The sequence below is a fragment of the Anarrhichthys ocellatus genome, unplaced genomic scaffold (assembly GCF_004355925.1).
Source record: "Anarrhichthys ocellatus isolate YVR2014 unplaced genomic scaffold, GSC_Weel_1.0 scaffold17, whole genome shotgun sequence".
Classification (NCBI taxonomy): Eukaryota; Metazoa; Chordata; class Actinopteri; order Perciformes; family Anarhichadidae; genus Anarrhichthys; species Anarrhichthys ocellatus.
The window spans coordinates 7825644-7850248 of NW_022280047.1; the positions used below are offsets into that span (position 1 = coordinate 7825644).

General features: G+C 40.6%; 2 protein-coding genes across 5 annotated transcripts in view; one reads left to right on the top strand and one right to left on the bottom strand.

Moving 5' to 3' along the window:
- Positions 1 to 39: 39 nt before the first annotated feature.
- aifm3 (AIF family member 3) lies at positions 40 to 16158 on the top strand. Of its 3 annotated transcripts, none has more exons than XM_031856341.1 (21): positions 40 to 459; positions 4268 to 4477; positions 7553 to 7766; positions 8610 to 8719; positions 8811 to 8920; positions 9022 to 9066; positions 9154 to 9250; positions 9374 to 9486; positions 9776 to 9862; positions 9972 to 10063; positions 10157 to 10287; positions 11006 to 11121; positions 11243 to 11314; positions 11728 to 11791; positions 11911 to 11987; positions 12061 to 12178; positions 12293 to 12391; positions 12602 to 12677; positions 12764 to 12868; positions 13607 to 13627; positions 13750 to 16158. In XM_031856341.1, the coding sequence occupies exons 2-21, from the start codon at positions 4447 to 4449 to the stop codon at positions 13790 to 13792; spliced, it is 1821 nt and encodes a 606-aa protein (XP_031712201.1). In that variant the 5' UTR covers positions 40 to 459; positions 4268 to 4446; the 3' UTR covers positions 13793 to 16158. The 3 variants fall into 3 exon arrangements, with proteins under 3 accessions (XP_031712201.1, XP_031712203.1, XP_031712202.1); XM_031856343.1 differs by having other exon boundaries at positions 7589 to 7766; XM_031856342.1 differs by lacking the exon at positions 13607 to 13627 and having other exon boundaries at positions 13750 to 16157.
- The window catches only part of LOC116388459 (uncharacterized), an 11095-nt gene continuing 1585 nt past the window's right edge, over positions 15096 to 24605 (bottom strand). Inside the window, exons 2-12 of one of the 2 annotated variants that reach the window (XM_031856345.1) lie at positions 24067 to 24178; positions 23145 to 23238; positions 22291 to 22345; positions 19209 to 19349; positions 18970 to 19130; positions 18777 to 18875; positions 18012 to 18157; positions 17649 to 17820; positions 17441 to 17553; positions 16791 to 16878; positions 15096 to 16270 (exon numbers count right to left, since the gene is read on the bottom strand). In XM_031856345.1, the coding sequence (XP_031712205.1) occupies positions 16217 to 16270; positions 16791 to 16878; positions 17441 to 17553; positions 17649 to 17820; positions 18012 to 18157; positions 18777 to 18875; positions 18970 to 19130; positions 19209 to 19349; positions 22291 to 22345; positions 23145 to 23238; positions 24067 to 24178 (1235 nt within the window). In that variant the 3' untranslated portion in view covers positions 15096 to 16216. Of the gene's footprint in view, positions 16271 to 16790; positions 16879 to 17440; positions 17554 to 17648; positions 17821 to 18011; positions 18158 to 18776; positions 18876 to 18969; positions 19350 to 22290; positions 22346 to 23144; positions 23239 to 24066; positions 24179 to 24605 lie in introns of both variants that reach the window. The other variant, XM_031856344.1, reaches the window with a different exon arrangement.

Sequence of the window (24605 nt, forward strand, 5' to 3'; positions counted from 1 at the left end):
GAGAGAGAGAGAGAGAGAGAGAGAGAGAGAGGGGTGAGTAGGACGAGAGCAGGGAACGGTGAGATTTCATGCTGTGTTAGCATCCCCTCAGCAACTCCATCAATACTGCATACAGCTGGGAAACTGGCAAAGGTCCTCCGTGCTGCATTTGCAAGCTCGGCCAGGGAAAAGAAAGCAACTCCCACGACCGGTCTGCTCAGTCTGCTGCTGGAGGGGGGCTCTCCGCGAGGGGCAGAGCACACTTACACTCTCACTTCGAGACTCTGCTGCACCAAGAGGCAGAAGAGGACCATACGGAGGGACGCCCAGACCGGGAATACTCCAGTGGACAGAGCCAATCCCGGAGAGGGACAGGACTGCTGGGACACTCGTGTGCTAATATGCTACCGTGCTCCCCCAGGGGAAGCTGAGCACCAGGGAGTTTGACAGGATTTCAGTGCACCTGCTCCATACACACTGGTAAGCTTTATTTATTCACTGTACAGTCAGGGAAATATAGCTCTGTTTTATTAGTTCCCAATATGATGTGTTTATGTGATGCTCTGTGTATAGTCACACTTACTTTGCCTGCATTTGTGCACTACTTGTATGGAAGTTGTTTGCTCTGTCAGATGCCAGATCTTCCCTGGAGACTAAAGAACAGTGTAGACTAGTGGTGCATTACATACAACTAAAATCACAATACCTTAATTTAATTTGTTATGGATCAGTTATGTTACACACATGTAAAATATGAGCATCTTCAGGGCTGATTAAGTTTAAATAGTTCTTACATCAGTAACTCTTTAGGAAATTAGGAGAGAATGAAATATCACACAGTAAATCTCACAATCTATCGATTTCTATTGACTTGTGTGTGTGTGTGCGCGTGTGTGTGTGTGTGTGTGTGTGTGTGTGTGTGCGGGTGTATTTGTTTGTGTGTGCGCATGCTGAGAAACCGGTCAATTGCAGAATTGTTATATGGAAGCACAGCTCCTCTGTGGGGGTGTACACCCCTCTGTACACCACAATTCTAGTTTTCCATGACATCATGGAGAGGTTATCGCTCAGAGCAGCAGCAAAGTGACCCGATAGACGTGGTGGTGCCATTGTTGACCAGCTTTAGCTTTACAGAAGAATATGATATACAGAATTTAAAGTTTGGGACAACTTTTGGATAAAGTAATGAAAAAAATGACTCTCCCCTGTGAACTCTTTCGAGTGCCGCAGTAAAGAATGCCAAGTGAAGATATGATCCGGGATTTTTAGAGCCATGTGGTATATATCTATTATACCTGTTAAAACATTATATTCCCTCCTTTTCAGTTTTTATACACACTTTAGATACTGTTTGGGACCTTATGAAGCTGTTGACAGCTCTCCTGATCTTGCCTGTAACATGCCAATAATCACTACCAATTTATCTACAAGGAAACAACACAAACATTTGTAGAAACTCGGCTCTAGAATGGTGTGAATGAACTTGCTCACAATGAATGATTGTGTCACGTACTAGAGCGTCTCAATGGGGATTGTGGTTAACTGTAATCCGGTCTTTATTCTTTTATAGTTAAGACACGTATAGGCGATGGAGTAAATAGAAATTAATCAAAAGCTTCTTGGTATTTAGAGGGACATGCTGGTGACTCAATGGACCAAGGTCTACAAATCTAACCTCAAACATGGACTTTTGTCTCCTTCCACTGTGAACAATCAAAATAAGAAATGCAGACCTTTACTGCATTTCAAAAACCCCAACAATTTCACCCACTTGTCCCTTACATTGAATGCGCACTTAAGCTGACGGTAAACACGATAGATAACCACTAAGAGCCCAGTGAGAGAGCACTTTGTACTCAGCGGTTGGTTTTATGCAATCAGGGGATGATTCCTCGGGCTTATCTTTGTATTTCACAAACCAGGAGAACATGCAAACTGTGAGTGAGGGACAGAGGTGTGGTCGTATATTAAGAGTGCAGGTAGATTGTTGCCCTTTATCAGCTGAGGATCAGAGAGCCCTAATCGTTAACTACAGGCTGGAACCTGTCAAGCAAGTGTTTGAATAATACAGAGACCCCAAATTGGGATTGTTGGAACCAGCAGATCTTCTTTTAATCAGGTGCTGCTGCAAGTCAAGTGTTAATTGGTGGATCAGGTTTGTCCTTGTCTGGGAGGATTATGGGACATTTGCTGTATCTCTGCATTACAGAGCGAAGGTCTTCAGCTGGTAGAAAAGCTGAAGATATAAGAACGATGTCCCTTTTTCATCATCTTTTTCAGAGCAATAACATTACTCACTGTTTACTGTTGGAGAATGATGAATGTGACTTTGGTGCTCAACATTCCTGCTGTTTTCACCCACAGTCAGTTTGTTGATCGACCTCCTCGCCTCCAACCAGGAGCTGCCTTTTGCTAATTCCCCCTCGCAACATTCCAGTAACAGGTATTACATTTGTAGGGAAGTGAGTGAAACTGACAGCTTGTTTGCAGGCAGGATTATTAGCACTGCTTGGGGACAGGCCCAACAGCGACAGAGCGAGATCTGCGTCATATGTTGTGAGGACAAAATCTGCTTAACCTACTTTAGTTTTGCACAAAATATGTTGGTGCTTGCTGGAACTCCAGCTCTTTGCGATCCAATTTGACCAAAAAAGTTTGAAGTGGCGACAAATGATTTGAAGTGGCAACATGTGAGAGTGAAGTCTGCTCTCTTCGGGAAGTGATTTCATATGTTGCTCTCTGTATTTCGAGAAACACAAAGCTTCAAAGGCTCTGCTGTGTTAGCGTGCCTGTTGACTGAATGCAGAAATATGCAGAAATAAAGACCAAAATTACTTTTGTGGAGGACGCTCAATTTGGAACATCTGACATGATGTCATCATAGGCTTTAATTTGATTTTTGACTTTGCATCAACTTGTTCAGTGAAGTATTTGTCAAACAAACAGTGGTGAAAGAAGTATTTAGAAACTTTGCTTGTGTAAAAGTACAAACAGAGCAATGGAAAAATACTACTTTTAGAAACAGAACGCATCAAAAGCACAAGTATTTGTTGAAATGTGCCCATGTGACTCACATGTTATTGTAATGTGACATTATTACATTGTTGATACTGACGCATCAGTTTTACTGTTGCGGTGGAGCTAGTTTTAACTACTTTAGATACAGTCAGGTAGTTTAGTCCAGTGTCTTCATCATCCATGATTAATGAGAGAGGAAAAAAGAAAATGTATTTTATTTTACTTAAAATCTTAATCTGCAAGTCAGTAGTAACTATAGCTGTCAAATATATGTTAGTTGGATACAAGTTGTGATATCTTCCTTTAAAAACATTGCAAGTACCTCAAAACTCTACTAAAGCACAGTACTTGTGTTAATGTACAGAGTTAATTTCACCCACTGCAAACAAATACACGCAACAACTCAATCTCAGCTGCAGAGTTGAGGCCAGTCCGAGATTTTTCCATTTCTCATTGGTTCTAAGCAGTGCTCCATTCAACACAGCGCACTTTTTTTTCTGATGTTCAAGGACATTAAGATGTGCTCAGAATATCAAGCAGTCCTTTTGGTTGTACCTCAAAAGGATAATTTGGTGATGGATTGCACCATGTTGAGCGAAACACCTGCCATCCCGGGTCCACCCAGATTCATAGCAGCCAGCGCTCTGTGATTAAGTAACTACTGTATGTGTGGCTGACATACCAGAGCTGGCAGAAATGTGAGGGCAACGTGGCAACAAAACAAGGGGATTTTGAAACTCAAGGGGCCCCTGCCTCCCTTTACAGCGCTGTGTGACGAGAAAGTTAATAGGTGTCGGAGTGCTGTTAATATTTAACGGTTCCTCATGCAATATGCATGAACAAAGGTAACTATGTGTATGGAAACGTTCCTAATTAACGCAATTGCTTTATTTTTACAAGCACTAACATGTTATATAGACGCACACACACACACACACACACACACAAATAATCTGGCAGTCTAATCCTGATTTTTCAAACACTTCAGAGACACTTTTTGTGATAACAGAAACACGATCATTTACTACGACTGATTAGAAGACAAAGTTAGGACCGTGAAAAAGTATGGCGACAAATTTGGCCAAATGTTTTGTCAATCTGAAAGACAGAATTGTAAATGAAAAGTTACAATTTTAAACTGAAAGCAGTCAAGACAATTCCACAGAAAAACTGTTATTTCTTATAAAAACTCTTAAATCATGACAACAGCCTTTCAGATCAGTCTGGTGTGAGTGAGTGAGTGTTGTTGACGATGTCTTTCCTTCTGCAGATTATGTGGAGGAGCTGATGTGTGCGATGGCCAGCCAGGACCTGCAGGTTCTCATATACACAGCTCTGTGTTATCGTTACCGCCCAACAAAGCAGCCCATCCCGAGAATCTGACCGCACCGCCCCTCGCTCTCCCCCTTCCCTCCCTCTCCCTGGGTGTCCCTCAATCCTGGGCCCACCATGGGAGGATGCTTCTCCAAACCCAAACCAGGTAACCAACATGTTCCCCTCGGGCAGGTTACTTTACTTCGAAAGAAAATGTGCATCAAACAAGTGCAACAAGCAGCTACAGGGTGGAGGACGAAATAGCATCTTACAGTCTGATGTAGGCCAACTGCAATACAATACAAAGCAATTACAATGTTAAATTAAAAAAGGTGTTGAAACACCTCCGTGGTGTTTTTGTACATGATTGCATAATATAGTATGGTGTTCATGTTATTGTGTCCACTCCATTAGCTGCTTTTTCTGCTTTTAGTATATACAGTAAACTAAAGTGGTTGAGATTGAGATCCATTTTGATTTAGCTTATGATTCCAATTGAAATACTTTATTGTTAATAGCTGTTATTAATTTGTACAATGTCAGTGAATCTAGCTGAAGACACATGTTTTAATACTGTACTGTTTCCACGGAGAGACCAGTTATTTAAAAAAATATATATATTTAGGGAAAGTTTGTTCAGAATGACTCATATTGAAAGCTACCTCCTCCTCCAAATCCTGTTCCACACGTCACCTCATATCCAGCCTCATCTGTTTGCACTACAGTGTTTAGTGTGGGAGGAATTTGAATGCTCTCTGTGGCATCTTTGGTCAAGAGGATTGCATACCGAGACAATATAAAAAAGATGACACTGTGCGTGTGTGTGTGTGTGTGTGTGGGTGTAGCCATATCAGTGTTAGCATGGCTCGGAGATTAGCAATCTCGCTTTGCTGCAGTCTTGCAGGTGATAATAACACACTGTCCTTCCCATTCAGGTGTATGGGGACACAAAACATCAGCGATCAAGTCATCTGTTCAATGCATCACGTGGAGGAGACTAGTGATCTATATACATATGATTGAACAGAGGCGGCTGACTGTAATTTGTCAGTGTCTACTAAATACTAACTATCAATAACAAATTAACAGGAATATCGTATCAAAATATATTTTACTTTGAGGTGGCAGTGAGCGTTTGTTTAGTTTAGTCTTACAGAAAACAATGCAATACCATTATTTTATAGGAGCTGCTATCAACAGAATATGGACTCTACTTATTAAAAAATATAGCAAAGCATAAATGACACCTCATCTTTACAGATTATTATGCTCCAAGTCAGCTCTCAAAGATTATTAGAATGGGAAACCATCTTTTGCCAATCCTATAAAAATGTTCGTCAGACAACTCACAAGAAATAAAAACTATAAGATTATCCTTCGAGCATCAAGTGAGGGTCAGATCACACAGACTGACAGGGAGTTACAGAAGTCATGAATTCAGGTATCTCCGCTTTATGATTGTGATGACTGATACGTTAGTGGTGTTCCAAGAGACAGCTTGACCAAGTCTAGCCTTAGTTTTATAGTATATTTTAAGTCGCATAAGATTCAGCTTAGACACACGTTTAACATCATCACCATTTAAGTATCAAAATGAAGCAGAGATCCGGATCAGTTGTGCTGATGTCACTTATAGGTTCAAATCAATCAAAGCATTAGATGGTTAAAAAAAAAAACACCATTGATGTTCTTTACTTTTACAGGAAAAATAGAAAGTATCTCTTACTGTGAGACCTAAAATCAAAATGATAAATCCCAACAAATATACACTTTGTGTATGTGCGTGTATGTATATTTCTTCACATTTTGATGCAAATACACACTGTATATTTAGTGGGATTTATATAAATATATATATGTGTGTGTGTGTATGAATATATAGCTCTGTGTAAGTGGCACCGTGACAGGTTGTACGAGGGAGGGAGAGCTTGTAGAAATGGCACATCGCTCTCCTCATTTGCATCCGAATGTGAAGAAATGCAGAAAGGTTTCAGAAACTGTGAAATTATACATAAGGATTTAAACATGTGTTTACTCGAAGCTAGCTGGTTAATAAAATGTCCTTGTTAAAGCTCTAAAGACTAAAAAGATCAAAAGCCTTACAGTAAACACTTTGGTGCCAGACGACTTCTGATCAGATGAAGCATCAGTGTGATTATGTCCCATTTAGCAGCAGAAATTATAGTAGCAACTAGAGATTCTCTTCAGCTGTGGAAAGCTTTCTCTTTCTTTTCTCCTGCAATTGCACTCACTATTATGATTTTCCATTGATTTTAATTAAGACTTGCTCAGCAGGAGAAAATTCCTGCCAGATTACTGTGTAAGAACCGGATGATCAGCACATTTTTCCAGCCGAACAGATAAAGCCTGCTGCAGTGAAAAAAGGAGTTACACAACCGTTTCTTAATGTTCAGAAATATAAACCCAACAGCTGCGCATCAGTAGTCATCAAAGAAAACTGAATATCTCACAGTTAGTTTACTCCACTCTGTAATTCTTGTAACTCTTGTAATTTCTTTAAAGCGGCAAAATTAAGAATATCCACAAAACAGTGCTGTTGTATTTGTGCTGATGCCAGTTTCCTTTAAGGAAATCTCATTATTTAAAGCATTATCCTGTCAAAATCTATATCTTCCAGTTTAGTCAATTCATTTAGATGCAGACAGATTGAGAGGTGAATGAGTATGTTTGTGTTGTGTTTTTGTGGATTTTCCACACCTTATCTCCGGTAAATCTGGTATCAATAGCAACAATTTTAAAGGATGTTAGGCAATGCTCTGCATAGGAGCGATATGGTGCTTTGCATGACAAAATGTGGTGTATTTTAATAGTAATTAATAGATGGGGATTAATATTGAATGTTGAATGATGCCTGTAATTTTACTCGCTAGAAGGTAGAAAGAAAAAGGACAGAAGACAAGCTCGGCCTTACACGTCTCCCTTCACCTGCTTCCTGCTTTCATTTGTTTCAGTTGTGGAGATGTCAGACTCAATTTGTAGACGTCTCTCCTAGCTGAAAGGCAAATTATTCTTCCAAAGCAATAGTGAAGGATAGTAATAACACAACAGAGGACAGGTATACAAGAATAATAGTTCAATCCACTGGTGATTGTCTGCGAATGTTAGGCTACTTGAATTACTTTCACAGCATCATTTTACTGCAGTCATTGTGACTGTGCTGCATGTGATCAGTCATGCATTTTCAGACGTTTTCTAAGTGAGACGTGTTTGTGTTGTGCAGTTGAAGTTAAAGTGGAACTCTCTCTCCTGGAAAAAGAAAAAGAGGTGGACGGGCTGTCACCTAATGGCAAAGCGAGCCCCTTTGCTGACTGCAGACCTAACGGCGCCCTGGGACACGGCTCTGATGATGACTCCACCCCGCTGCCCCTCTACCACAAACCACGGGACTACGTGGAGGCCTCCGTCTGTCACGTTAAAGACCTGGAAAACGGACAGTAAGAAAAAAACAAAGCCAACTTTTTCTTTCTCTATACACCCAAACACACATACTCATGCACACATGCATGCTGAGGTAAAGAGGCTGTTATGATGTACATCAGATGGCGCTCAAGGATCCAGAAGGATATAAGTTTCCATCTTAAAGGGAAAGTTCCTTTATTGACTCATCAGAGATGCATGGGTATCAGCGAATACAGTATGTCGTCTAATTATAAAGAAGACAATAAACAATATAAATAATGTTTAAGATAAGATAATCCTTGATTAGTCCCACAGTGGGGAAATTCACAGGATCACAGCAGCAAAGTGGACAATGCACACAAGATACAGAGTAACATAAAAACCTACTGTAACAGTAGCACAAGTAGAGAAGAGTCATAAAGTAATTGAACTCCCTCGGTATTGTTAGTAACACAGCAAGATCTATGTAAAGTGTGTTAATATTAGCTAAAATTAGCCACAATAAGCTACTGGTCATACCAGACCAAATATATGTATCTGTATAGCAGCAGAAACCCAGAGTTTATTGAATTGTGTTTTATTGTTAATAAAATTTACTTTCAATTTGTAAGAGGAAGATTGTGTCATTTCTCCATATTAACCATGGCATTCATCCAGAATACATGAAGACTTTCATGGTTGTCATGTCACTGTTGCTTTAATTCATTTGGTTCTGTGTTGATCAGAGTGTAGCTTGGACAGATGAATGTGAAGTTATAGTCCTGATGCGTCCATGCTGTGTTTTCTTCCAGGTTGTCAAAATGGCCTTTGTGTGCTTCCTTGGAAGGATTTAATCCTACAACAGTGAACGCACCTTTTTGTATTTGTGTGTTTGACAGGATGCGAGAGGTTGATCTGGGCAGTGGCAGAGCGTTGTTGATCAAACAACACGGAGAGTTCTCCGCCATGGCCCACAAGTGTTCACACTACGGCGCACCTCTGGTCAAAGGTGAGTCTCATATGTCGAGGTATGACTTTAACATTCGTTATGATATTTAATATCATACGTTTGACATTTTTGTTATTTTCTGTCCTTCCAGGGGTGTTATCAAAGGGACACGTGCGCTGTCCGTGGCACGGTGCGTGTTTCAACATTGCAACAGGAGACCTGGAGGACTTCCCCGGGCTGGACAGCCTGCCTACCTTCCAGGTGACCTTCCCCACTGGCGCTGTCTTAACACATTCCCTGCCTTATCATGTCTCTAAGCACCATCAAAAAGTGTACACATCGCTCATATCTGTTTGCTCCAGGTCAGAGTTGAAAAGGACAAGGTGATCATTCGCGCAAACAAGCAGGTAACAGGAGAAAGGATGTGGAGAATTTATGCAGGAAAAGAAACGGACCATCTTATTGATCTGAGATCTTTTTAATAACATTTCCAGGCTCTTCAGTCGCAGAAAATGTCAAAGCCCATGGCCCGATGCTCAGCAGTCATTAACTCCAGCATGGGCTTCAGCCATGTTCTCATCATTGGCTCAGGTCAGTCTGTTTTTGTCCCTCAACAACAAGGATCCAGCTGAATTTGAATCTTATTAGCAGCGTCTTCCTTCACTGTCTCTCTTTCAAAATCAACTTCCTCTTTTATGGTGAACGTATGCGAAGGTCCAGCAGGTCTGGTGTGTGCAGAGACACTGAGGCAAGAGGGCTTCACCGATCGCATCGTCATGTGCACCATGGACAGGCATCCTCCATACGACAGGCCTAAACTGAGTAAGGTTTGTACACAGACCCTGAACACATAAACTGAGACAGAACTGAACTTTGCCAAGAAAGTTACGTAGTTACTGCAGTGGTGGTGAAACAGCTACACTTCACAGCAACAACGATTCAAAGAAAGTTTTGCAGAAGAACATAACTGAATCAAAAATGATGTGACTTGCCATGAAAAGCTTGAAAATGATTATCATTAATTGGCTGTTTACAGTTGCTGTCTTAAGTTGCTTTCTGTTGAATTTAATTTAATTCTTCTCTTGATGTACTCAGTACTAACTTGCTGACCTTTAGTCCTTAGAGAGCACAGCAGAGCAGCTGAGATTGCGCTCAATGGACTTCCTGCAGGATCACGACATTGAACTGCTCACAGAGAAAGAGGTGAGAGGTGGTGACCTCAGATAAATCAATTCATTAATTTGATCTAGATCCATCTTTGGCACTTTCCACCGTATAAACCTGTGTGACCCTGCCATGTTGTTTGCTTTAGGCTGTGGCGATAGATGTGAAAACACGTTCTGTGACCTTTGAAGATGGCTTGAGTATGGAGTACAGGAAACTCTTTATTGCTACAGGAAGCACGTAAGGACAACAACAACTAAACTAGGATATTTCCCATGACAAATAAGCAGCTGAGACTATGAATCATAAACTGACACCCAATTACTTCCAAAGACCCAAACCAATGGTCTACAAAGGAAAGGACGTCAGGAACGTGTTTCACCTCAGGACGCCCGATGACGCTAACAGCGTAGCGCAGCTGGCCAACAACAAGAACGCTGTGATTGTGGGAACGTCTTATGTTGGTGAGAAAAAGACACATTTATAAACGCATTCTTCTCATTTGTCCAGGACAGTGTAACATTAACCTTTTAAAAGCAACTCTCAACTGATCACATGATTAATCGCATGTACTAACAGACAATCAGAGACAAGAATACACCCTACATCTGCTCCACTGCTTTAAATACATCCTTACAGTTCACTCAGACGTTATTCTGCAAAAAAAAAGCATTTGGAATCCAGTGGCAACAACAATCAATAACAACAATCTAATATCCAGCATATAAATATATGGATTTGGATGAAATAAGGGGCAATTGTCTTAAATGCAAACAAAAGAAAACCAAACTGGAACAGCCTGTTGCTGGTCGACGAGGATCATCAGAGAATCTGGTACAATCGCTCTAAAAGTGTTTCCCCGCCTCTGCTTCGGTACTGCAGCCATCTACGATCTACTCTTAGACATCTTAAGACTCCTCTCTAGCTCCCTTTAGTTTAAAAGTAATTTAAAGTAATAGATAGTAATTTATTCACATAGGAGTAGCAGTGGCAGATTTTTATTTTTTACTTGTATCAGTTTGATTAGTATGAGTTGACTGTGAGAGCCAGAACACACGATTCACATCATTTTCATTCCCTTTTCCACTCATTTATTTCAATTTTTTTCTCTTTTTTTCTGTATAATTTTGCATTAATAACCACATGTATGAACTGTATGCTGTGTATTTGTTGTGTTGGCAGGTATGGAGGTGGCAGCAGCTCTAACTGACAAGGCCCACTCAGTGTCTATCATTGGGATTGAGACAGTCCCCTTTAAAAAAGCTCTCGGGGAGAAAGTAGGGAAAGCCATAATGAAGGTAGGGACACAGTTATGAAGCGTCTCCAGAACACTATCATAGTAACTCTCTCTGCTCAATATTCCCATTAACCACAAGACCATGTGGTCACTGTGTCTGTGGTGTGTTTTGTGTTCTGCAGCTGTTCGAGGTGAACAGGGTGAAGTTCTACATGCTGAACGAGGTGTCAGAGATGATTGGCCATCATGGAGAGGTATTCAGAAAGTGAGAGAAACAGCGTGACGTGATGCTCAGCAGCACTACCCTCTCTTGTTTAATCCATGAAGAAGATGAGTCCGATAAAAAACACATGAATATTAACCAAAGTAAAAGACATTTGGTGTGTGTCAACCAGCCCCTGAAAACTGTGGTGCAAACAACCTCGTAATTATTATATAAATAATTATAATAAAGATTCACTCCCTGAAACTACATACAGCACTAGACACACATTGGCAGAAACTTGTCTTCTGTATTGTGTGTATTGTGTTTACTGCATGTAGGACCCCATCACTTTAAGTTGCGGTCAGAAAAGGGTTTTTAGGTTTTTTTAAGGAGTTAATGTTACATTATGCATCTTTAGTGCAGTAGTATGGCCTGGACATTTTGTTTTTCCTGTTTACACAGCTGAAAGAGGTGGTACTGAAGAGTGGAAAAGTCCTGCGGGCAGACGTGTGTGTCATCGGCGCAGGTAATGTCGAAGATGATGCAAAATGTACCTTTCATTATCTGCAATGACATATAATTAATGCAGATTTTGAAAATTGTAGCAGCTCCATATTTACCCTGTTTTTCACTCATGTGTCTCAGGAAGTATTCCTGCAACGGGCTTCCTGAAACAGAGCGGCATCCACATGGACTCCAGGGGCTTCATCACTGTTAACAAGGTATTTTGCAAAATACTTGAAGCCGGAATGAAAGTGTTTCATTGTTTATTTACTCCTCTAAACTTTCTCCCAGATGATGCAGACAAATGCTGATGGGGTTTTTGCTGGAGGAGATGTGGTGGTGTTTCCTTTCCCGCCACGCAACAACAAGAAGGTGAACATCCCCGTCTGGCAAATGGCTCATGTACACGGTGAGTGTGTCATCCTGACTGCATATTAAGGCTGTTTTAATTTACTGTGACGATGATTCAAGTTCTTAAAGACGAGCATGTAAATGTTCCTTGTTTTCATACCTATACTGACAGGAAGGGTGGCAGCTCTGAGCATGATGGGCAGAGCCGCTGACATCAAAACTGTGCCTTACTTCTGGTCTGCCATGTTTGGGAAGACCATACGCTATGCAGGTAGATGTCCCTCTTTGGTTTCAAGAGTCTGGTTATGAGGCACACAAAGAGGTTGAATAACAGCTGAATTGTGCTGTCAAGTGGAGTTACCACACTGCCATCTAGCTGTAAAGATCAAAATAAAAGCCGAACTGAGAGCCTGAATTGGACTGTTTTTCTTTATGCTTTTGACAAACACACGTGCATGTGTATAATCGTCTATTTGTGAAGGTTATGGTGATGGATTTGATGACGTCATTATACAAGGAGATCTGGATGAACTGAGATTTGTGGCGTTTTACACCAGGTACGTTTCATTTTTCATAACAATCTTAAATAAACAGAAGATATGGATGAATATTGTGTCATCTTCCTCCTTTGGTTTATCTGCAGGAGTGAAGAGGTGGTCGCTGTTGCCAGCATGAACTATGATCCTATTGTATCCCGAGTGGCAGAAGTCTTGGGATCCGGAAAGACGATTAAGAAACGAGATGTGGAGTAAGTCTCCCTCCAAGATTTAAATATGATGACGGTTACAATCGTTCTTTAGGTTTCTCAGGTTTTACTGAGAAGAAAAACAAGACTCTGACAGAAAAACACGTGACTTTAATCACATGGAAAGTATTATAAGACTACAGCTTATTGAAATTAGAGAGTACTACAGAAAAATAACACCAGTTGTTGTTTTGTTAATTAATAAAGTGACGCTTCATTTTACGTGTTACGTAATTTTTAAATGATTGCTGTGGACGTTGTCTGGAAAACAACAATGTTATTTTGTGCTTATTATAAGGAAAATAATAGACAATAGTAAAGAAAAAGTTCTGTATATTAGGTACCCACTAATTTTTAAAGAAGAACAAAGAAATTATATAATGATATAGTTATATAGTTGTGTAGAGCTTCTAATCAGTTATTAATATCTAGAGGAATTGCAGGCAACACTTTACTTGAATCCACCTATTAAGTATTTTTTAAGCACATTTAAACATTCAATACATTTTTTACAACATACTATAATGTTGTCGTATACGGATATTAAAAACATTGTTTATTAATGTATTTGTCAACAATTTTTTAGATTTTTTTATAAAAACACTTTTTTGGATAAATGAGTTATTAACTCATGTTGCTGTACTTGCATTACTGTATTGTTACTGCATACATTTCTGTCTGATTTGTTCCTCATGTGTCTCATGTCTTTCATTTCTAATAATGCAAACTCAAAATTTGAAGGATGTTAGCACGGCTTGGCAAGTACGGATAAATATGAGCTTTTTCTATTTTAAATTTCACTGATATTGACCATGTGCAGCAGAAAGAGGACTTGATAAACGCGTATGTGTGTGTTTGACTTACTGTTTTTTGGGGGTTTGCAGGACTGGAGACATTTCTTGGCTGATTGACAAAGGCTCTCAATGACTTCACATCTGAAGGACAGACCCAAAGTCCACTGGACAACTCAATATGGACACTTATGGTGCTGAGAAACTGAGCAGCTATCCCGGTCTGGATACACACACACACACACACACACACACACACACACACACTGGGGACAGGACCGTGTCTGTTGGAGACACACTCTCCTGAGGACGACACTGAGACTTGCTTTTGTTCCTGAGAGACACTTAAGGTGACAAACGGAGCCGTGCACGGTCTGAATACACTGAATCGCTGTGTTGGTGGGTCTTTCATTACAAATTTCACAAACAAAGCCAGATTCAGCCTCTGTGCTGCTGCAAGATGTATCTACCTGTACACTTTGTTTATAAGAAGCCAGGGATGGGCATTGGCATTTTTTTGTACAAATAACATTGTATATAGATATAATCCTGAATGCACTGTTACAAGATAAGAACATACAATTTGAACTGAAGTTTTAAATAACAGGTTTGGTTGTATGCTCACATTCAGGCCTTAGATCTGCATGCTATAACTTACTTTGATGGATGAGTTAAAAAAAACAAGTCCCTAAACTGTGAGTATTCAATTTAGATGAATCCGCAAAAAAAAATCTAAAATCTGCTAAAAAAAACAAACTGCAGAAGATCCCTGAACGCAGCTTTAACAGACTCACTAACACACACATGCAGCTTTAATTTGTGATAAATGACAATTTGTAGAATTACAACATCTGTGTGTTGGCTGTCTTGCTACTGTATTAGATTGAACAAATTCAATTAAATCCTACTTTGATCACAGACTAGTGCATGCACAATAGATTCATGTATTTTCCAGAGAATACCCCTTTAGATCAATCCAATATAGAAGTTTCGGGTTATTTTTGATAGCGGTCATCTCCATTGGGATATTCTTTGTTACTAACTCAGGGAACTGAGGTTTGTCACCTGGACTTACAGGCAAGATAAGCAGAAATTAATTTGTTGCTTTCATACTTGTTTTCCCAGTTATTGTAATTTCACCGGTTCTCTTATGTTCATTCAGAATTGCTTGTAATGGGTATAAAGCGGATGCTTGATTACATCCTGGTGTGCCGATGTAAACCCTGAGTCAACTCAGCGTTTTAAAAAGCATCATTCTTCCTGCAGAGAAGCCCGGAAGGGCATTTTTATAACTAAACTTTTAAATAAAAGTCTTCCAACAATAACTGCTCACTGCTTTACATAACGTCTCATTCTCATGTTACTCCACCTGTTGTTTGTGTGTGCATTCTTCAGTTTATTAAAACCAGGAGAACAGTAAATAGTGAGCAGAGTGAAAGTCAGTCAAAAATGTTTAATGATTTTCAAGTGACATAGCATAGTTTGCAGGAGTTTCATTCTTTGAGTCGGGATTACTGAAAAACATCTAGTCAGTTGAGCCTCGCTTTCATACAATATAAATATTCTGGGTAAAATTACACAGAATAGATAAATTCACACACGTACAAGTTTCACAAATTTATAAATGAAATATCTCATAAAACAAAGATGCTTCCTAATGAGGACAATACCTGGGAGGCATCTAACACACACAGTGCAAACTGACAGTGTTCACAATGATATTGCAAACGACCCGTTGAGGTTTTTCTACATTATTTGGGTAAAAAGCACCTTGAAGACTTATAAATATATCTATAAAAAGTGGAGTAAAGGCATTACATGGTGTTGTAGTCATCAAACTAGATTTGAGTTACACAGATCTATAGACAGCATGAAGGGTTCAGCGTTCATTAACTAGGAGATACACATGAAAGCAGGGACAGACTCCACTGCTCACCAGTTTCACTATACTGTTGTGATAAAGTAGTTTTTGTAAGTACTATCACATGATGATGATTTATCAATGATAATATCTGATGGCTGCACAAATCACACAACAAAACAAACATGGACAGAGACTCTTTGGAGGCAGGAGAAAGCTTCTTATTGGTATGAAGATTTGACAAAATGTCCGTCTATAATGCCTAAGTATTATCACAGCTAACAGTGAAACACAAGAGAAGGTCATTCTAGCACCTTGTAAAGACAACATGACTTCAGGACGGTGCTGTGACATTTGAGGACTTCGACTATATGAAGAAATTAAGGGGAAAAAATTCTGGCATCAACGTTTATGTACTACAAAAACTGGAAAAAAAAAAGATTCACATTATGAAATTGTTTTCATCAAACAACTAACAATGACTGCTTCTCCTGTACTAACTAATAAAGGCACTTGATCTTTAAGAAGCTCTTGAGATGATACACGTTGGCAGAGATATCTGCTGCATTTTGAGGCACATCCCCGACTGAGAGGAGAGAAACCTGATCATTTGGTGGATCGTCATCTGCTTAAAAAGTCCCACTGATTCCTGAAAACACCCAAACACGCGGGTAAACTGTCTTCAGCTGACCCTCGGGGTCAGAGGTCATATTCTGCTGCACACTGCTGGAGGTACCACTCATACAGTTTCCCCTGCGGAGGAAAATCAATTGTGTGAGAAAATTCACAATTCTGATGTTTCAGATTTGACAAATTAAATGTAGTTAGTTCATTTAAAACTGCACTGAAGTTATAATCATTTAGATATTCATGAAATATTGGGATAAGTTATGGTCTGCTTTTTTTGTTGCAAATTCAATGTGTTCAAATTCTTCTTCAAAAGACTTCTTATGCATGAGGGATTCACAGGAAGTGACGCTGCATGGAATCCAGCTTTACACTTTGTAATTGTATTTAAAATTACTAAACCTACTGACATATTACTACTTTTGTATAGTTGTTGTGTAAACGTGTTAGCAGTTAGCAGTAAAGTTGTGGTTTCGTAAAACCAAAACAATTAACTGAAATGAAAGAGCAGCAGAGTCAAGTAATCATTTTCCTCTGTGTGTTTCTAAGGACACCTTCTGCATTAAACAAAGTTATTATACATGTTATTACTGCGGCTTTAACTTCTGTACTAGACGTGGCATAATGGCACAAAATAGAATCTAACCTTCTTGGTTTTGATGATATCCTGGATATAATCACTGTACTCTGCCATCGTCCTCTTCTCTTTCTTCGTCAGAGTCTTATTCCCTCGGCTGAGAATGAAGAACATCACAACAATAATCACGTCCTCTGGGTGTGTGTGTGTGTGTGTGAGAGAGAGTGTGTATATGTTTGATGTGAAGCTACTTCAATATAAAACACACACCCTCCTTGATAAAATTGAAAAAGCTCTACTTTATTTAGACATTTCTCTGAGGGTTTAGGTTATTGATGTTAAGTGTTTAGTTTTAAGTACCTTGGTTCACGTATGGACCAAATGGTCATGTGCATGTGTGTAAGGCTGCAATTTACAACTAAACCATTCTCAGTTAATCATTTGTTCGACAAAAAAAATCTGAAAATACTGTCGTATAATAAAATGTCCATTAGAACTTCCTAAACCCAAAAATGTCTTTGTCTTGTCTGATAAATAGTCCAAAATCCAAATCAATGATCATTTTTTTCTCTTTCTAACAAAAAGGAAATCACTTAAATAATTAATCGGTTATCAAAATAGTTAGATTCATTTTCTGTTGATCATTTGATTTATGAATCAATTATTTTTTTCCGGCTCCACATGTGTTTATGTTTGTATTGTACATTTGTAGCACTCACCCTGCAAAATACTTTGCTAGGAACAGCAGGAGGTAGCAAAAAGCTCCAAAAATGATGACAAACACAACTTGTCCATCTTCTGGTATCCAGTCCCATAAATAAATCACCATGCCCTGTGAGAAACACGTTGAAAAGACAAATGTGCAAAATATGAAATGAAATTATAATTTATTGCAATGTTATCCCCAGTGTGACTCTCTGGACTCACTGTGAAGATGGAGAGGGTCCGGGCCGGTCCTTCACCCAGCAGCTCATCTAGCTGATCTTTGGACAAGGTGTTCACAATGAAACTGAGGATAAAGAGGACGGGGAGGAAAACGCCCTGAGCGCCACACAAGAACGAGTGAAGACGGACGCTTTTGTTGTGAGCCACATCAGCCCTGCGTGCACACGCAAGAAATCTGATTTAATATCACATTTTCTGCAGCATATAATAATATCGGGTGACTCTTATCTCCGTATACACACAATATGGTTTATTTGCTCCGAGATGCCGCCTGTCATTTTGTATCAGGATAAATTAGATTTGAACACAGTAGCATGTGCTATGCTGTAGGTTGAGAGGTCAAACCTGTCCTGCTCTAGTCTGCTGCTGATGGTAGAACACATAAGGTCACAGTCTTTCTCCAGCTGATCCAAAGTCTTTTGAACAGCCTGGTTGATGGTCTTCTCGATGGTCTGACACACCCCATCGATCTGGTTCACACAGCGGCTCGGCTAAACAAGACAAAGGCTCATAAGTGCATCCGTTTTTGAATAATTGTACAAAGATGTGCGGCTAGAAGAGGGTCGGTCTGGACGACTGTCCTGAGGGTATTTTGACTGACAGCCATGTGCACTTAGCAGGAAGTGAAGCTACACTTGCTCAGCGAAAATAAAATGGAGCTCGGGAGGTGTGCACAAATCTACCGTGCAGAGAAGAGCTTTGTGGTTGTAGGTCACCAGATGGTGCAGCAATAACTCAGGACTGGGGCTGCCATTGTCAAAGGCCATGGTTTACAACCCCCCACCCCCCCACCCCCAGAGTGGATAACTCTACCAGTCATCATATTGCAAAATTAATCATCCTTTTCCAGCCATCAAGAGCCACCAGGAAACCTGGGGTGGAGAATTTACATTCAAGGATAATAAATGGCCCCTGAGGGTAGCAGAGAGCTTTAAATCCAGACCTAAGATCAGACCTGGACCTGAGGTCTGATGAAGGAAAACACCAGAAACAGCTCCAATCTGGTGGTGGGAGGAAACACTGCATTTGGTTTATTTTTTAAAAAATGAGCAAACTACATCCTGTTAAATGGCCATCAGGGGAACATATGGGGCCGGCTCCCAGTCTTACCCTCTGTGGGTTGGGGATGTATATTGTAGGCATATCAAAACCACATTTGTTGAGACCTGGACGGCGACACAGCTCCTGGACTATCTGCATCATCACCCTCTGCAGAAATAAATAAATATAGGTCATGTTTTTAGGACTTCTTTGGCTGCAAATCTATCGAAATGAAAAATAAGCCACATATTAAGTGAACTACCTGTCTGTCTGTTTCCTTCCCAGCTTCGTCTGCCTTGCTGAGGTAGAACAACAGTTTGTCTCCGCATTTCTCACTCAGCTTCTCTACGATGTTGAGTGTGCGTTTGCAGAGCGCCTGGCCCATTGGGTCAAAGAACACAAATACCAAGTCGGCCTGTTCTCCTGCACAAAACAAACATCCATTAGTGAAAAGCAACAGCTGCAGAGAAGACGGTAAAATGTACAGCTGCAAAGACATACCCAACCATGTGATGGCGCTGTTGACATCAAAAGGGTAGACCATGTCTCCGTCCACCAAACCCGGTGTGTCCACAAATGTCACCAGACTGAACTTCTTCTGCTTGGAGGTGGAGATCTCAGCAGACAGATAGTCCGTAACACCTGGAATATACAAACACTGAGTGCGCATACTGTAGGTGCTTCCTTCACAAAGACAAATTCCTTGTAAATAATTAAGAGTTTAGTCCCGATGAAAGCCGTTTCCTCTAATGGCTATATAATTCTTATGTGCCAGTGCAAACTGCAGTGCGGTCAATACTTGGAAACCTGAGGGAGGCCGGTGACACGAAAGATCAGGAACGCAGTCAACATTTTGTGCTTGTGGGTTTGCATTTGGAATACATTTAATTTCATTTAAAAAACGTTCATCTGGTTAAAGATGTGTGTTAGCCGTCTACACGCACTAACACGCATGAGAAAAAAGCATCAATAAATTCAGATTGAACTCAAACAGCAGACACACCCTCACAGATAGAAACGTCATCACTTTCAACGCAGGAAACATTTGTCAGGTGTCGGTTTTCTCATCGTCCGTTGTCATGGTTACACACAACAGCTCTTCAACTGGCAGCTTTAGCACGCGGCGTCGGACATAAAGCTAGCCAGTGAAGAACGACTGTGAGGCAACGCGCTGCGAGGTTACTACAAGTCTCCTCCACAACCCCCGACTCTGAGCACCAGAACAGCATCACTATTTAGACACTATTGACACACACACACACACACACACACACACACACACACACACACACACAGAGGCCTGGGGTGACACTGAGGCTGTTTCATAGGAAGAGGCAGGTGTTAACAGCCAGCACAAATCCCATCCTTGTGCTGCAGCGAGCAGGGCCACTGCTGCTTCGGCACATTAGCGTTCCCTTATGTTTCTCTTACATCGGCATGGCCACAGTATCGATGCATCTGCCTCCTATCACACATCTTAGAAGTGTATTCCCACAGTCTCGCAAGATCGAGCCACGATTGTCTCGCCCTGAGGTGACAGGATGACTGTTGCTACGGTAGGACAAGCATCATATATATATGCAGATGTTATCAAGCAGCTTCTTGTCAGATCAGACGGCCGGTCTATACTTCCCTTACACATGCATGCATCTTTGCATTACTAAAAATACAAAAACAGCAATTATGTAAGCCCATTTAATAGCAAGTGAATCAAATAAGCCTTGATTCAGACATATTCTTCCACTCTATTTGAAGAAAGTCCTCTGATGGTGAAAAGGAAACGAGAGCGATACTTGCCAATGGCTGCTAAGTTCCTCAAGTGACTGTAACTGAGAAGGCTACACTGGAGATCCTGTGCACGAGGGAAAAGGGCAAAGGCTGCGATAATGCTGCATCGACCAAGACTAAAAAAGAACTACTGTAGTTGGACAAAACAGGTGAAACCAGACGCAGTTCAAATACATCTTAAGGAAATTACTAAACAACACGGCCACAAATCTTTGTTGTTTAGCAATATTGAGCCATTTGAAATCAGTTGACCCCCATGCAGCATAGAGTCTAAACTGACAACAGGTTGATAAGATAAATACAAGAACATCCGTTATGTAAGTCTAAAACAATATTAAGAGGTATCTCCAAGCATTCCCCAAAGGAGGTCAAACTGTATAGTCGGCAGCTTCTCCCACAGGATGTATGGTGCTTTTCTGATGAGTCATCCTCAGTCCCTATGACAGGTAAACAAACGCCTGATGAAGTGCATTTCCAGAGGCGGCGTTGAATTTCCAATGAAAAGCCTGCTTGTATTCCAGCAGCAGGTCGTTGGTGCTGCTCGGGGCCCGCAGAGTGGAGCTGCTGCCGGGTTGTGCCGTCTCTAATGGCTGTGACATTTCTCAGCAGCTCCTCCTGACTCCACTGCACTGCTGTCGATGGGGCGTGTGCCTCACGAGCCATACCGTGAGCGCTCCGGTCCGCACCCAGTGAACCCTAACTCTCTACACGCTCACTGTCAAACGCATGCACATACATTACCGCCCTCCCCCCTCCACACTGATGCTCCCACTCAGACAAGCAGGCACACCCAGACTCTCTGCACGACCACCTCAACATCCAGAAGCTTCACACCACTGCTGACGCACAGAGAGCTGAGACCAATCGTCTTAAAAAAGAAAATATGCCGCTAATTACGTCTCTTTCTTTCATGTGACAGTTATCTGGACTCCCATATCTCAGAAACAAACAGTACAAATGTGATGAGATGGGAACAGGAGCCTGGTCTGATTTATAAATAAAATGTAATACGTCAAAGATGTGACTCAGCGCTGAATCATCAAGGTGAAGCACCTGAACTGATAACTGAAACATACAATTATGAGCGACACAGAGGATTAAAACAGGATTTCAGTTGAATCGGTTTATCTAAAATAGCAACATTTCCAACTTCTGAACTTGAACTGAGTCTGTAAGATACGCTTAGATTAACTTCAACAGCTCCCATTAGGAAACGTGCCACACAGCAGAGCTCTATCTTAAACCTCAGAGGAACCAATCTGTGGCTGCAGCTCAAGATTACATTCAACTCCTGCTTACTGTCCCTAATGCTGCTTCTCCCTGCGTTCCAGCTAATTTTAACACTTTACCCTCTCTTTGATGTTTTCCATCATGATGCCAGCAGGGGGGGGGGGGGAATCAATAAAAACACAATTATTTGCATTTCTCAATTGCACAAAAGTGATGACAATAATTAGAATTTTCAGGTATTAGGGAGACGTTAATGAGCATGTGTTGAGCACTAAGACTGCAGCGCTGAGCTCAACATCGCACAAAAGGAAGCAACATGTCACGCTAGTTTCATTATCAATTGCAGGGAGACGCAACACCACTCGGATCACATAAAACATGTTCTTTTATGTGAGATATTTAGAAATGCGATGCAAAATGTACACATGATGGTTAATATAAGAACAGAAAATGGATTTCAATTGAGGATAAGGGTATCACAACATTATCAGAACAACCATACGTCTACTTTTCAGAGAGTCATTATGACTTCACACTGATGCTAAAACAAGAAGAAAAGGCTCACCTTTGAACTCAAGGAGTGGTCGAAAGTGAGGATAGAGATGTAGCATTGCATTCCCCTGTGAAAGAGTGAAAAAGACAATGTGAGAAATAACCCGGTGAGATAAATACTAATCTGCAGTTCGCCTGAGCTCCCGTCCGCTGCTACAGAGTTCTCTCTCTTCTCAGTACTTCGCACTCAGTCATCCAGAAGCTGCTGGGCTGCAGCTCACTGTGCTGGCTTTAAGCTTTTCCTGTACATAAGAGATAATCCTTCCACTCTGCAGTCCTGCACTGCAAATATATTATTCATCTTCGTCACCTTCATCGCAGCAGTATATGCACAGAGAGGCAGAGGAAGAGGATGAGCGAAGACTGAGAGGCAGACGTCTCCCGAGCCTGTTTATATGCTGCAAAGAGGCATCCATGTGTGTGTGTGTGTGTGTGTGTGTGTGTGTGTGTGTGTGTGTGTCAATACAACAAAGCCCCTCATTGGAGCAGCATACAGAATGAGAGATCGCCACAGACTGAGGGAGTGCCCCTCCATACAGGCTGACATCCAACGCATTGCTTCATCAACCTTTATGACCGGATGCAGCTTCCGTTCTCATTACTGAAGTTAGAAATTCAAAAATCTCTCATCCACAAAACTGAGAAGTACCGTCTGAATATGAACTACGGATAATTAAAAACTGATCTGGAAGTGAATTATAACAGCATTCAAATGAAGCATGCCGCACAAAGCTGGTTGTATTTATCGTGTTTCTCTTTTCAAGCATTAGTTGGTACTTCTGTTGAAGGGCTCTTCATCTGATCTTACACACATTAAGTTCTTCAGTATGAGTGCTGAAACGTTGGCCGTCTTCATGCCGTTCTTACCGTCAGTGATTCTCTTTTGCGACCACTTGTGATGAACGTGAACCCCTGTGTTTCAATGGCGACACCTGCTTTCTGTATGTGCTCCTCCGCATACCTAAAATAACAGCAAGAGGCATCAAAGGCATCAAATACTATTATCTTTGATATTGCATTCATAAGTGCACAAGATCTAAAGCAACAACACCGTACCTCTACATTATAGGGCTGCAACTATTGTAATAATTATTGTATCGATTGCTTTTACAGCTAATCATTAATAGTGCAGTTTTAAATGTCATACAGCAGGTAAAGCTAAAAATCCTCACATTTTTAGAGGCTTGAACAAGTGAATGTTTAGCCTTTTGTCAATTCATTTTCTGTCGATCAACAAATGAATTAATTGTTTGATCACTTCAGCACCAAGTCTGGAGCCTGTGTCAAAGGGTAGTTTATATGTTAGAGGATCGGTTAAAGGTGATCTTTGGTGTTTTAATTTATTAACACCTCACGTGGTCAGAGAATAAGCTACACAATGTCAAATAGGAAAAATCTATTTAAAATGTAAATTAAAGTAATTAGTTTTCAATAGAAAACTATAAGACCATAGATATTTTGCTGTGGCGTTTTAAGTGGGTGGTGGTCCCTATCCCAATATGTATTGGGTTGTATGAGACTGTTGTGGGCAATGTTGCTATCAACGTTTATGGATTATTGCCATAAAGTACCTGACTTTATCAGTTGTATAAGCCAAAAATAGATATTTGATTATTTTACCTCCAAATGGGTAAATAAAATGTATCGCTTACTTGTAAAAGCTCATAAAGGATAAAAAGGAATACAACTGTGGAATAAGGTCATACTTTCTTCTGTTTTAGTTTTCTGGAACAGAGCATGAGAAGCTGAATGGTAAACTGTAGATCCCATCAACCTACAGATGTATTACCAGTTAATGAAGGAGCTCTTCCCTGCAGAGTGGTTACCCATTATCATCACAATGATCTTCTTTCTGGGAGGAAGGAGTCGGACTCCGAGGCTGCTGGCAATCTTCACCAGGCCTGAACACAAACATGTACACACACACACACACACACACACACACACACACACACACACACACAAAGTAAGCAGCGCATGTAGCAACTACAGAGGCATCATCACAATCATGTAAAGTGTGTGTATATGTGTGAGTGTGAACAATGTGGTTTTTAAATAGCGATAACTTCTTCAGATTTTGGTCTTAGTCACCTAAGATTTCTTTCAGCAAAAAGTCATTTTTCAATGTTGTTTTATGCTGAATGACTTATGAAACATATGAGCACATCCCTGTAAACACACGATGTACAAAGGTGCTTTTGTGTGATTCTTTGTATTTAACTAATTTTCCAGATCTGTAAATAAAGTATTCAATAAGTCGACAAAATTGTGTTAGTCGACTAAGACATTTCTTTTGTTGAGGACAGCCCAAAAGAAAAAGGGTAATTT

Bases quoted from the DNA above. Each gene is read 5' to 3' on its own strand.
- aifm3 (XM_031856341.1), top strand. From the start codon at position 4,447: ATGGGAGGATGCTTCTCCAAACCCAAACCAG. The intron at 9,863-9,971 runs GTGAGAGGTGGT...TGTTTGCTTTAG, and splicing joins AACTGCTCACAGAGAAAGAG to GCTGTGGCGATAGATGTGAA. The intron at 10,064-10,156 runs GTAAGGACAACA...TTACTTCCAAAG, and splicing joins TTTATTGCTACAGGAAGCAC to ACCCAAACCAATGGTCTACA.